The 14372-nt window shown below is 43.4% G+C and overlaps 2 protein-coding genes across 2 annotated transcripts in view; one reads left to right on the top strand and one right to left on the bottom strand.

The window, feature by feature from the left end:
- Positions 1 to 14372, top strand: part of aifm4 (apoptosis inducing factor mitochondria associated 4) — a 72215-nt gene that overhangs the window by 9311 nt on the left and 48532 nt on the right. The gene's annotated exons all lie outside the window — the stretch shown is intronic.
- The window catches only part of LOC109905663 (TLC domain-containing protein 2), a 34718-nt gene continuing 23235 nt past the window's right edge, over positions 2890 to 14372 (bottom strand). The window contains exons 4-5 of the mRNA XM_020503173.2: positions 4096 to 4264; positions 2890 to 3752 (exon numbers count right to left, since the gene is read on the bottom strand). Coding sequence (XP_020358762.1) covers positions 3511 to 3752; positions 4096 to 4264 — 411 coding nt within the window. The 3' untranslated portion in view covers positions 2890 to 3510. The remainder of the gene's footprint in view (positions 3753 to 4095; positions 4265 to 14372) is intronic.

Raw genomic sequence — 14372 nt, 5'->3', positions numbered from 1 at the left:
AAGCCAGCCGCACCAATGTGTCGGAGGGAACACCGTACAGCTGGCGACCGAAGTCAGCTTGCATGCACCTAGCTGCCACAAGTAGTCACTAGAGCGCGATGGGACAAGGACATCCCAGCAGGCCAAACACTCCCCTAACCCAGATGACGCTGGGCCAAATGTGTGCTGCTTCATGGGAACCCTTACAAAATAGATAGCAAAGCTCATGTTTGGAACAGATGCAGTTGCTACAGTCTTCCGAGGTAGCAGGTGTTTAGTTTACATAAGGCTTGGCCAATAAACGTCTTCGACTCTAGTGCTATGTTTACAACATGTTCAAGAAGACACAGGTGTTGGATTCAATGATTCCATATAGTATTTATATATATTTTTCTTTCTCAGTGAGATTTGCACCTCAACCTGTAAGACATTTCACGCACGCACACACACACACACGTGCATTCTGAAAGTATTCTGACCCCTTGACTTTTTCCACATTTTGTTATGTTAAAGGTTAAGACTTTAAAATTGATTAAATATTTTTTTCCTCCTCAATTTACACACACACCCCACAATGACAAAGCAAAAACAGATTTATACTTTTTTGCTAATGTACAAAAATAAATAAATAATGGAAATATCACACAGTCCAAAGACTCAATACTTTGTTTAAGAAACTTTGTCAGCAATTACAGCCTTGAGTCTTCTTGGGTATGATGCTACAAACTTGGCACACCTGTATTTGGGGAGTTTCTCCCATTCTTCTCTGCAGATCCTCTCAAGCTTTGTCAGGTTCGATGCGTCGCTGCACATTTGAGGTCTCTCCAGAGATGTTCGATCGGTTTTAAGTCCGGGCTCTGACTGGGCCACTCAAGGACTTTCATTGACTTGTCCCAAAACCACTCCTGCGTTGTCTTAGCTTTGTGCATAGGGTCGTTGTCCTGTTGGAAGGTGAACCTTCGCCCTAGTCTGAGGTACTGAGCGCTCCGGAGCAGGTTTTCATCAATGATCTCTGTACTTTTCTCCATTCATCTTTCCCTCGATCCCCACAGCATGATGCTGCCATTACCATGTTTCACTGTAGGGATGCTCTCAGGTTTCCTCCAGACATGACACTTGGCATTCAGTTCAAAGAGTTCAATCTTGGTTTCATTAAACCAGAGAATCTTGAGAATCAGAATCAGAGTCCTTTAGGGGCCTTTTGGCAAACTCCAAGCGGGCTGTCATGTGCCTTTTTCTGAGGAGTGGCTTCCGTCTGGTCACTCTACCAAAAAGGCCTGATTGGTGGAGTGCTGCAGAGATGGTTGTCTTTCTGGAAGGTTCTCCGATCTCCACAAAGGAAATTTGGCACTCTGTCAGAGTGATAATTCCTTCGACCTCATGGCTTGGTTTTTGCTCTGACATGCACTGTCAACTTTGTGCCCAGGCTCTGTCGTAACCGGCCGCGACCGGGAGGTCCGTGGGGCGACGCACAATTGGCCTAGCATCATCCGGGTTAGGGAGGGTTTGGCAGGTAGGGATGTCCTTGTCTCATCACACACCAGCGACTCCTGTGGCGGGCCGGGCGCAGTGCGCGCTAACCAAGGTTGCCAGGTGCAGTGTTTCCTCCAACACATTGGTGCGGCTGACTTCCGGGTTGGATGCGCGCTGTGTAAAAAAGCAGTGCGGCTTGGTTGGGTTGTGTATCGGAGGACGCATGACTTTCAACCTTCGTCTCTCCCGAGCCCCTACGGGAGTTGTAGCGATGAGACAAGATAGTAGCTACTAAAACAATTGGATACCACGAAATTGGGGAGAAAAAGGGGTAAAATTCAACAAAAAAAGATTTTACCACAGGTGGACCCCAATCAAGTTGTAGAAACATTTCAAGGATGATCAATGGAAACAGGATGCACCTGAGCTCAATTTCGAGGCTCATAGCAAAGGGTCTTACGTAAAATAAGGTCTTTCATTTTTTTTAAATACATTTTCAAAAAAATCTAAAAACCTGTTTTTGCTTTGTCATTAAACGGGTACTGTGTGTAGATTGATGAGGGATTCTTTTTTATTTAAATACATTTAAACAAATCAAATATATATTTTATATTTGAGATTCTTCAAAGCAGCCACCCTTTGCCTTGATGACAGCTTTGCACACTCTTGGCATTTTCTCAACCAGCTTCATGAGGTAGTCACCTGGAATGCATTTCAATTAACAGGTGTGCCTTGTTAAAAAGTTAATTTGTGGAATTTCTTTCCTTCTTAATGCGTTTCAGAAAATCAGTTGTGTGGTGACAAGGTAGGGGTGGTATACAGAAGATACCCCTATTTGGTAAAATACCAAGTGAAATGACAGTCCATTATTACTTTAAGACATGAAGGTCAGTCAATGCAGATAATTTCAAGAACCTTTCAAGTTTCTTCAAGTGCAGTCGCAAAAACAATCAAGTGCTATGAGGACCGCCACAGGAAAGGAAGACCCAGAGTTACCAGAGTTACCTCTACTGCAGAGAATAAGTTCATTAGAGTTACCAGCCTCAAAATCAATGCTTCAGCCCAAATCAATGCTTCAGAGTTCAAGTAACAGACACATCTCAACATCAACTGTTCAGAGGAGACTGTGTGAATCAGGCCTTCATGGTCGAATTGCTGCAAATAAACCACTACTATTGAGAGCTGCATCAGATGACCTGGCCTCCACAATCACCCGACCCTCAACCCAATTGAGATGGTTTGGGATGAGTTGGACCGCAGAGTGAAGGAAAAGCAGCCAACAAGTGCTCAGCATGTCAGAACTCCTTCAAGACTGTTGGAAAAGCATTCCTCATGAAGCTGGTTGAGAGAATGCCAAGAGTATGCAAAGCTGTTATCTAGGCAAAGGGTGGATACTTTAAAGAATCTAAAAACCTAAAATATATTTAGATTTGTTTAACTTTTTTTTTTACTACATGATTCCATACGTGTTATATCATAGTTTTGATGTCTTCACTATTATTCTACAATGTAGAAAATATTACAATTTAAAAAAAAATTGAATGAGTAGGTGTGTCCAAACTTTTGACTATATATATATATATACACACACACACGACCGATTGGGTGAGAACCCAAACTTTCTAAGGTACAGTAGAGCACATTATCCTGCACACTCACACAGTACACATATATACACACAAATTATTTCATAGATGTGTCACTTCATTTTGGCTATCATTCAATGGACCTTGTGTGTGTGAATTGTAAACGCCTGTACCTCAAAACAGAAGAGATGGGGAAGTGTATTTGGTCAGATCTCTTAGGTAGAGTACAGGCATAAGGTACAAGGTCTGTTGGCCACAAAGTGTGTATTTATATGTGTGTGTGTTTGTATGTGACTGACATCCTCACTCTCCCGGCTTCGCTACAGGATGTCTTATGTATCTCCCTGTGTGTGTACATACGTACGTGTGTTCATACATCCTGCTCACCCTATCAAATACTCAAGGACATCTTATCCATCTCTGCCATTATACAATCTCTGCCATTATCTCTTCTCCCTCCCTCCCTTCCTTCCTACGTCTCCTTCTTTCCCTCTCCTTGCCCTCTACTCTCTTTACAATCTGTGGGCGTGGGTGTACTACTCTTGAGGAAGTCAGACCTCAGCAGGCGGTAGAAGAGCACTATATTCATGGCGGTCATAATGGCTAGCCCTACACTCCCCGCTGTGTAGCTGAACAGGGGGATGTTGTCCCGGTTCAGGACCAGCCAGCGGGTCATCCAGGCCAGGGTGTTGATCCGGAACACCACATAGGTACCTGGAATAATATGTTGTTCGTTATTATCAGCACTAAGAACAGAGATCCTATTAAATGACACAGAACAGAGATCCTATTAAATGACACAGAACAGAGATTATATTAAATGACACAGAACAGAGATCCTATTAAATGACATGTATTTCTATATGTAATTCTATGGAGCTAAAATTTGTATAATCTACTTACTACAGTGCTTTATGACAGTTGAAAGGTCATGTAACCAAACCACTTAATGGCAACACCTCATGATGTGAAGTTATAGATAATAAATGTCTAGCACAAGCTAGCTGTTCATAAAAAAGATCCTTTCATCATTGAAACATTATGAACGTGACAGTACCTAGGTTGACCATGCTGTTGATGCGGTAGAGGTTGCCCTCTGCTAGGTTGGCCATGCGTAAGATCTGCCGCAGGTGGAGGAACACAGAGTTGATCTCAACCAGGAGGGCCACCACAGCAAAGCCCACGTAGCGACCGGTCAGGACGGCGATGCCGAAACAGCTGATCACCTAGGAGGAAGAGAGAGAGAGAGAGAGGGAGAATGAGATAAACTTAGACACCGAGTGGCAGTGATTTAGTCAAATTCCTAAACCTAGACTTTGACTTAAATCCTAAGTCCCTAGCTTTCGAGTCCAGGTCTGAGTCAACTCACATGTCCTAACATAACAAACAAACAACCTACTCATCTACCCAGAAGTCACATGGTTAACCAACATCTCATGAGGTAGTGGTGGGATGACTGGGATCTCATGACTTAGGTCATGTCCACCATATTAGCCACGGTGCAAAACGCACCACATCCTGTGACCACCTGACTCAAAGCACTACAGACTTTTTTTGTATTTATGATAAACATTGTATTATTTCCAGGAAAATGTCATGCAGTTTTAGATTATCATAACAAGCCTTTGTTTGTTTTTCCTTGATTTGCTTGTCAGATACATGCCTTTGAATGTCAAACACTGACTACTCTTTATTTAATTACATTGAGGAAGGTCATCATGCTTATGAAACATCTGCAAGGTCATGGTTATGAAATGAAAGTCTGAGGCTGCAGCATATCTGACAGTCTTTGGTAACAGGGTGATGTAGTAGCGTACTAGAACCAATAGGTGGCACCCAATGCCAGTCTACAATAGAGCCACTTTAGAATGTGTTCATACTGCTCTGATATACAATAACTTCAGGGAAATCTTTTGAATAATCTTTTATTAGACTGCAGCAGCCTTTACAACATCTGTATTGTGTTGTGTGTCAGAGTTAGATCAGTAAATCTCACATCCATCTTAGTTACTGTAGCAGACTGGAGAGATTTATGTTTTCCCCAAAATATCCCATTGAGAACAGCAATGCCCGAGTAGTCCAATGACCTGACCCTGTCCACACTGTTACTAACCCGAACCTTTCTCAAAACTCCTGTCTCAATTCAAACCACTGAATTACTCAGTCTGTCTCCCAAATGGCACCCTATTCCCAATATAGTGCACTGTGTGTGTGCACAAAAGTAGCAAACAACATAGGGAATAGGATGCCATTTGAAACGCAGCTTTAATTCTGGGAGGCTGTAGACCATGTTATATAGCAGTTACTGGCACACCAATTTAGCGATGTAAAGCACAAAGTATCTTGTTAGGACACTCAAACATCCTCAATGGCTCAGTTGTGCGACTGAGCTTAACAATTAGGCAGGACCCAATGGAAGTGCTTTCAGTGTGTGTATGTGTGTGGTGTGTGCGTGGCCCCAGGGGTGAGGCTGGAGTCAACAGACGAGGTGCCGTCCCTAAACTGACAAATAGTCATGGGATAAACAGCAGCACACACACTGAGGTCTAGTCTAAAGGTCAGCACACACGCTGGCTAGTGGCTACCCCCTAAAGAGGAATAAAAAGACAGAAAGAGACACATGTAGAAACGCAGGTCCAAGCATGTCTGAATAATAACACCTATTTAGCCAGACTACCAGCAGGCCAGCACTGACGGGAGACACAGCATTATGTCCTATCTCCTGCTGCAGGCTGTGTGTATGTGTGTGTATATATAGAGGCCCTAATCCCATGCTGCTCTTAGCCAATAAGGTGTGTGTGACTCTTTCCCCAAGGAGAGAGAAGTCCCAGGTAAACATCCCGGTCTCTCATACATACACACTCACACTAAACTTCAACCTGTCTTATCGTTCTTCCAGGTCACACATCTCCTCCGGGACACTCAAAGCAGGAGCTATGGAGATCAAATAAAGACGGTATAAAATGCTCTGATAAGAGACCTCATGGCCAGGATTCTGTTTACATGATTATCTATCACCTTGTAGCTCTCTCTGTGACGTCTTGTATGAGTGCTGTATGGTCTCTCAACATTGATCCTTGGCACTCACTGTGTAGGCTGGTTCTCACTTCAGCTGAACATCAAGACAGACACGTACTAACTGTATGTATTAAGAATAACTGCTTGGTCAATGAGAACAAACATTTTTGAATCACCTATTTTAGAAATACTGTTTGATATTCAGATTCCATTTTGGTTACTTATCTGTGATACTTCAAATAGTAGAATTTGACCATGGATTATTGGTTGAAATAAAAAGCCTGCATACATAATGATTCCTGATGACCCTGGGACAATAGATTTAGCAGACTCGTTGGAGATCCTACTATGTGTGTTTATGTCTGCTTGTATGGCCATGGCTTCCTCTATGATGTTTGAGGAGCGTCGTTAGTGAGAGGTATCTTCAGTAGAGACACTGATTGTAGTTTCCTCCCTGTCCTTGTGAAGGGAGGGGGTAATCAGAGCCATGTATATAATGACTGACTGTAATCATTGATAGAAGTGGGTGAGGAGGCACTCACTTAATAACCCCTTACACAAGCTTTACACTACAAAACCTTGATTCCCTACTATGATCCAGCGAAGCAGTCAGGCCATAATCAGGAAATGATAGCCTCAAATCGCCACTGAGAGAGACAGGGGGACATCACTTGGCCCAAGCTCAGGCACGTGGCTCTTTTTGTGGGGTATGATTAGGACCAGACACCATAGCCTAGGTCCTGGCTGGGTCCTGTCAGTTAAGCAAATTAAATCAAACCATGAAAGGGGATGAACCCCAAAACCATGCCCGACAGTGAGCCCCCCTGGCTGGGGTTGAAGCTACTGTAATCCTCTCTCCCCTGTATCAGACAGACAGATAAGACAGCCCTAGACCATTAGAATGATTCAGCATTAGCAAGCTATCCCCTGCTAAGCCAGGGCCAGGCTTGGCAGTGAGCTGCTGGTAGCCTATTAACAGTGCCACAGACAGAGACACATAGTGGATATACACAGGGCCAAGGGGATGAGACTGCTGGCAGGGGACCCAGTCTGTGACAGCATGGATGGGAAAGTGGGCACGGTGAGGTTAGCCTTGCTCTTACACTATGTGCTGCTGTGTCATGTTCAGTAAGGTACAACGTAGCAAAACGTTTTGAAAGCAAGAATCAGCAGTTTCAAAGCATTTTCTCTCGTTTTGTGTATATTGAACTGGTTGGGGGTAAAGGAGAAAGGGTGAAAACAGCTTGTGTTTGCGTGTGTTTCCTTAACCACAGTGAAGAATGGCAGGTAAGGGAAAGATAGATCAAAGATGGCCGATAGACCCAAGGTGGCACACAGCACTGGCAGAGCGACAATGGCGGAGGATAAAAACAAAAAGTGGCCTAGATACTCAATTTCTAGGAATAACAGATAATTGACTTGGGTGTTGATAAGCATTTAGATGCAACTTCATCCTACTAAGATTTGTAGAGTCATGGCCAAGGCAGCAGAAAAAACTAAAATGTCAGCCAGGTGGGAATGGAACGGAGTCAGTCCATCTGTAGAGCATTGACCTCTCTCTGAGCCCCGAGAGGTTAACGCACCTCAAACCAAACCTGTTTCCCTGGTTACAGATGATGACATGAAAAAGGCCTCCAGAGTGAATATTGGTAGCCTGAGCAGCCTGTTCTGCAGGTGATGAAATGAAGACAGTACACACACACACCACCTAGAAGGCGGAGACAGAACAGGGATCGTGAGACTGATAAACAGCTTCTATCGCCAAGCCATCAGACTGTTAATCAGTCATCACTAGCCGGCCTCCGCCCAGTACCCTGCCCTGAACTTTAGACACTGTTACTAGCCGGCTATGAACCGGTTACTCAACCCTGCATCTTAGAGACTGCTGGCCTATGTACAGTTGAAGTCGGGAGGTTAAATACACTTAGGTTGGAGTCATTAAAACTTGTTTTTCAACCACTCCACAAATTTCTTGTTAACAAACTACAGTTTTGGCAAGTCAGTTAGGACATCTACTTTGTGCATGCCACAAGTCATTTTTCCAATAATTGTTTACAGACAGATTATTTCACTTATAATTAACTGTATCAAAATTCCAGTGGGTCAGAAGTTTACATACATGAGGTTCACTGTGCCTTTAAACAGCTTGGAAAATTCCAGAAAATGATGTCATGACTTTAGAAGCTTCTGATAGGCTAATTGACATCATTTGAGTCAATTGGAGGTGTACCTGTGGTTGTATTTCATGGCCTACCTTCAAACTCAGTGCCTATTTGCTTGACATCATGGGAAAATCAAAAGAAATCAGCTAAGACCTCAGAAAAAAATGGTAGACCTCCACAAGTCTGGTTCATCATTGGGAGCATTTTCCAAATGACTGAAGGTACCACGTTCATCTGTACAAACAATAGTACGCAAGTATAAACACCATGGGACCACGCAGCAGCCATACCGCTCAGGAAGGAGACGCGTTCTGTCTCCTGGAGATGAACGTACTTTGGTGCGAAAAGTGCAAATCAATCCCAGAACAACAGCAAAGGACCTGATGAAGATGCTGGAGGAAAGCGGTACGAAAGTATCTATATCCACAGTAAAACTAGTCCGATATCGATATAATCTGAAAGGCCGCTCGGCAAGGAAAAAGCCACTGCTCCAAAATCGCCATAAAAAGCCAGACTACGGTTTGCAACTGTAGTCTGGTTTGCAACTACGGTTTGCAACTGTAGTAACCAAAAAAAGTGTTAAATCAAATATATATTTTATATTTGAGATTCTTCAAAGTAGCTGATGACAGCTTTGCACCCTCCTCTTTTTCTATTGTGTTATTGACTGTATGTTTGTTTATTCCATGTGTAACTCTTGTGTTGTTGTTTGTGTCGCACTGCTTTGCCTTATCTTGGCCAGGTCACAGGTGTAATTGAGAACTTGTTCTCAACTGGCCTACCTGGTTAAATAAAGGTGAAATAAATAAAATAAAGAATATATACAGTGTGTGCAAACGTCATAAGGAGGTAAGGCAATAAACAGGCTATAGTAGCAAAATAATTACAATTCAGCAAGTTAACACTGGAGTGATAGATGTGCAGATGATGATGTGCAAGTAGAAATACTGGTGTGCAAAAAAAGTAAATAAAAACAATATGGGGATGAGGTAGGTAGTTGGATGGGCTATTTACAGATGGGCTGTGTACAGCAATCGGTAATCTGCTCAAATAGCTGATGCTTAAAGTTAGTGAGGGAGATATGTCTCCAACTTCAGTGATTTTTGCAATTCATTCCAGTCATTGGCAGCAGAGAGCTGGAAGGAAAGGCAGCCAGAGCAGGTGTTGGCTTTGGGGATGACCAGTGAGATATACCTGCTGGAGCGTGTGCTATGGGTGTTGTTATGGTGACCAGTGAGCTGAGATAAGGTGGAGCTTTACCTAGCAAAGACTTATAGATGACCTGGAGCCAGTGGGTCTGGCGACGAATATGTAGCGAGGGCCAGCCAACGAGAGCATACAGGTCGCAGTGGTGGGTGGTACAGTGGGGCAAAAAAGTATTTAGTCAGCCACCAATTGTGCAAGTTCTCCCACTTAAAAAGATGAGAGGCCTGTAATTTTCATCATAGGTACACTTCATCTATGACAGACAAAATGAGGAGAAAAAATCCAGAATTGAATTTGAATTTATTTGTAAATTATGGTGGAAAATAAGTATTTGGTCACCTACAAACAAGCAAAATTTCTGGCTCTCACAGACCTGTAACTTCTTCTTTAAGAGGCTCCTCTGTCCACCACTCGTTACCTGTATTAATGGCACCTGTTTGAAATTGTTATCAGTATAAAAGACACCTGTCCACAAGCTCAAACAGTCACACTCCAAATTCCACTATGGCCAAGACCAAAGAGCTGTCAAAGGACACCAGAAACAAAATTGTAGACCTGTACCAGGCTGGGAAGACGAAATCTGCAATATGTAAGCAGCTTGGCTTGAAGAAATCAACTGTGGGAGCAATTATTAGGAAATGGAAGACAAACAAGACCACTGATAATCTCCCTCGATCTGGGGCTCCACGCAAGATCTCACCCCGTGGGGTCAAAATGATCACAAGAATGGTGAGCAAAAATCCCAGAACCACATGGGGGGACCTAGTGAATGACCTGCAGAGAGCTGGTAACAAAGCCTACCATCAGTAACACACTACGCCGCCAGGGACTCAAATCCTGCAGTGCCAGACGTGTCCCCCTGCTTAAACCAGTACATGTCCAGGCCCGTCTGAAGTTTGCTAGAGAGCATTTGGATGATCCAGAAGAAGATTGGGAGAATGTCATATGGTCAGATGAAACCAAAGTAGAACTTTTTGGTAAAAACTCAACTCGTCGTGTTTGGAGGACATAGAATGCTGAGTTGCATCCAAAGAACGCCATACCTACTGTGAAGCATGGGGGTGGAAACATCATGCTTTGGGGCTGTTTTTCTGCAAAGGGACCAGGACGACTGATCCGTGTAAAGGAAAGAATGAATGGGGCCATGTATCGTGAGATTTTGAGTGAAATCCTCCTTCCATCAGCAAGGGCATTGAAGATGAAACGTGGCTGGGTCTTTCAGCATGACAATGATCCCAAACACACCGCCCGGGCAACGAAGGAGTGGCTTCGTAAGAAGCATTTCAAGGTCCTGGAGTGGCCTAGCCAGTCTCCAGATCTCAACCCCATAGAAAATCTATGGAGGGAGTTGAAAGTCTGTGTTGCCCAGCAACAGCCCCAAAACATCACTGCTCTAGAGGAGATCTGCATGGAGGAATGGGCCAAAATACCAGCAACAGTGTGTGGAAACCTTGTGAAGACTTACAGAAAACGTTTGACCTCTGTCATTGCCAACAAAGGGTATATAACAAAGTATTGAGATACACTTTTGTTATTGACCAAATACTTATTTTCCACCATAATTTGCAAATAAATTCATAAAAAATCCTACAATGCGCATTTCTGGATTTTTTTTCTCATTTTGTCTGTCATAGTTGAAGTGTACCTATGATGAAAATTACAGGCCTCTCTCATATTTTTAAGTGGGAGAACTTGCACAATTGGTGGCTGACTAAATACTTTTTTGCCCCACTGTATATGGGGCTTTGGTGACAAAACGGATGGCACTGTGATAGACTCCATCCAGTTTGCTGAGTAGAGTGTTGGAGGCTATTTTGTAAATTACATTGTCGAGGATCGGTAGGATGGTCAGTTTTACGAGGGTATGTTTGCCAGCATGAGTGAAGAATCCTTTGTTGCGAAATAGCAAGCCGATTCCAGATTTAATTTTGGTTAGAAGATTTATAATATGAGTCTGGAAGGAGACTTTACAGTCTAGCCAGACACCTAGGTATTTGTAGTTGTCCACATATTCTAAGTCAGAACCGTCCAGAGTAGTGATGCTAGTCGGGCGGGTGGGTGCAGGCAGCGATCGGTTGAAAAGCATGCATTTAGTTTTACTAGTGTTTAAGAGCAGTTGGAGGCCACAGAAGGAGTGTTGTATGGCATTGAAGCTCGTTTGGAGGTTTGTTAACACAGTATCCAAAGAAGGGCCAGAGTATACAGAATGGTGTCTTCTGCGTAGAGGTGGATCAAGGAATCACCTGCGGCAAGAGTGACATTGTTGACATACAGTGCCTTGCGAACGTATTCGGCCCCCTTGAACTTTGCGACCTTTTGCCACATTTCAGGCTTCAAACATAAAGATATAAAACTGTATTTTTTTGTGAAGAATCAACAACAAGTGGGACACAATCATGAAGTGGAACGACATTTATTGGATATTTCAAACTTTTTTAACAAATCAAAAACTGAAAAATTGGGCGTGCAACATTATTCAGCCCCCTTAAGTTAATACTTAGTAGCGCCACCTTTTGCTGCGATTACAGCTGTAAGTCGCTTGGGGTATGTCTCTATCAGTTTTGCACATTGAGAGACTGACATTTTTTCCCATTCCTCCTTGCAAAACAGCTCGAGCTCAGTGAGGTTGGATGGAGAGCATTTGTGAACAGCAGTTTTCAGTTCTTTCCACAGATTCTCGATTGGATTCAGGTCTGGACTTTGACTTGGCCATTCTAACACCTGGATATGTTTATTTTTGAACCATTCCATTGTAGATTTTGCTTTATGTTTTGGATCATTGTCTTGTTGGAAGACAAATCTCCGTCCCAGTCTCAGGTCTTTTGCAGACTCCATCAGGTTTTCTTCCAGAATGGTCCTATAGTTGGCTCCATCCATCTTCCCATCAATTTTAACCATCTTCCCTGTCCCTGCTGAAGAAAAGCAGGCCCAAACCATGATGCTGCCACCACCATGTTTGACAGTGGGGATGGTGTGTTCAGGGTGATGAACTGTGTTGCTTTTACGCCAAACATAACGTTTTGCATTGTTGCCAAAAAGTTCAATTTTGGTTTCATCTGACCAGAGCACCTTCTTCCACATGTTTGGTGTGTCTCCCAGGTGGCTTGTGGCAAACTTTAAACAACACTTTTTATGGATATCTTTAAGAAATGGCTTTCTTCTTGCCACTCTTCCATAAAGGCCAGATTTGTGCAATATACGACTGATTGTTGTCCTATGGACAGAGTCTCCCACCTCAGCTGTAGATCTCTGCAGTTCATCCAGAGTGATCATGGGCCTCTTGGCTGCATCTCTGATCAGTCTTCTCCTTGTATGAGCTGAAAGTTTAGAGGGACGGCCAGGTCTTGGTAGATTTGCAGTGGTCTGATACTCCTTCCATTTCAATATTATTGCTTGCACAGTGCTCCTTGGGATGTTTAAAGCTTGGGAAATCTTTTTGTATCCAAATCCGGCTTTAAACTTCTTCACAACAGTATCTCGGACCTGCCTGGTGTGTTCCTTGTTCTTCATGATGCTCTCTGCGCTTTTAACGGACCTCTGAGACTATCACAGTGCAGGTGCATTTATACGGAGACTTGATTACACACAGGTGGATTGTATTTATCATCATTAATCATTTAGGTCAACATTGGATCATTCAGAGATCCTCACTGAACTTCTGGAGAGAGTTTGCTGCACTGAAAGTAAAGGGGCTGAATAATTTTGCACGCCCAATTTTTCAGTTTTTGATTTGTTAAAAAAGTTTGAAATATCCAATAAATGTCATTCCACTTCATGATTGTGTCCCACTTGTTGTTGATTCTTCACAAAAAAATACAGTTTTATATCTTTATGTTTGAAGCCTGAAATGTGGCAAAAGGTCGCAAAGTTCAAGGGGGCCGAATACTTTCGCAAGGCACTGTATACAGAGAAAAGAGTCAGACCAAGAATTGAACCCTGTGGTACCCCCAAAGAGACTGCCAGAGGCCCGGACCCTTGAATGAGTAGGTGTCCAAACTTTTGACTGGTACTGTATAACAGTCCAAAGTTTGTGTTGGGGTGTGTATATATGACAAATACCCCCCCCCCACGCCAAATGTTGTGTGTCTCATCTCAGTGCAGGGTCAAAGGTGAAGGTAAATAGCATTTGTGATGGCCAGTCCTCAATGCAGCGCAGTATGTGTAATGTAAACATGGGGCCAGGGACCAGGCACATTCCTCACAGGGCCTAAATATAACAGGAAGGCATAAACACCACTCAGACCCTGACTCCCTGTACAATATACTATCACGCACATGTACACACACTTCACACACTCAAGCATGCCAAACACAAGATGGAGTGTTAGGTGCTTGATGCTTTTGTGTACAAAGCTAATGATTAGTCTACTGATTAGAGTGTGGGTTGCCTAGTATAGTGGCCTCTAACTGTGAAGAACATAGCAACAGCAGGAGCTCTGTGTCATCTCGACTAGTCATGATTCTAAGAATCAAAATGGTAACAGGCTTTTACTGTAAAGTTGGGTTGCACAACCAGTCTGGTAGGCACACACACATAGCCCCATAACCACCACTGCATTCAACACACATTACAACACTCAACAGCCCCCACCAAAAAAACTGGCCTGTTCTCCCTATCGGCTGGTCCCAGGGTGCAGTTTACTGACTAATAACACCACGCTCCATAGCGACCATCACACTCAAACAGAGTTACTCCGATAGCAACGGGTCAATACTGGACTGGAGTAGACAGATGGAGGTTTTCCATTTTTTCCAGTGGGGGATATTGGAAGGGAAGGGAAAATGGGCTAGGGAAGTCTATGGTAAGGAAGTAAATGGGAAAGCCTATGGAAACCACTCTGTCTTGTATAAAGCAGGGCCAGGGTGTGGTTCAGGAGAGGAAGTTTTATGTACAGTATGTAAGTGTAGGGTGGTCTACACGTAAAAAATATGTGTGTGAACCATCATG

The sequence above is a fragment of the Oncorhynchus kisutch genome, linkage group LG15, assembly GCF_002021735.2.
Source record: "Oncorhynchus kisutch isolate 150728-3 linkage group LG15, Okis_V2, whole genome shotgun sequence".
In the NCBI taxonomy this organism is placed as follows: domain Eukaryota; kingdom Metazoa; phylum Chordata; class Actinopteri; order Salmoniformes; family Salmonidae; genus Oncorhynchus; species Oncorhynchus kisutch.
This window is presented reverse-complemented; position numbering and strand designations above follow the sequence as displayed.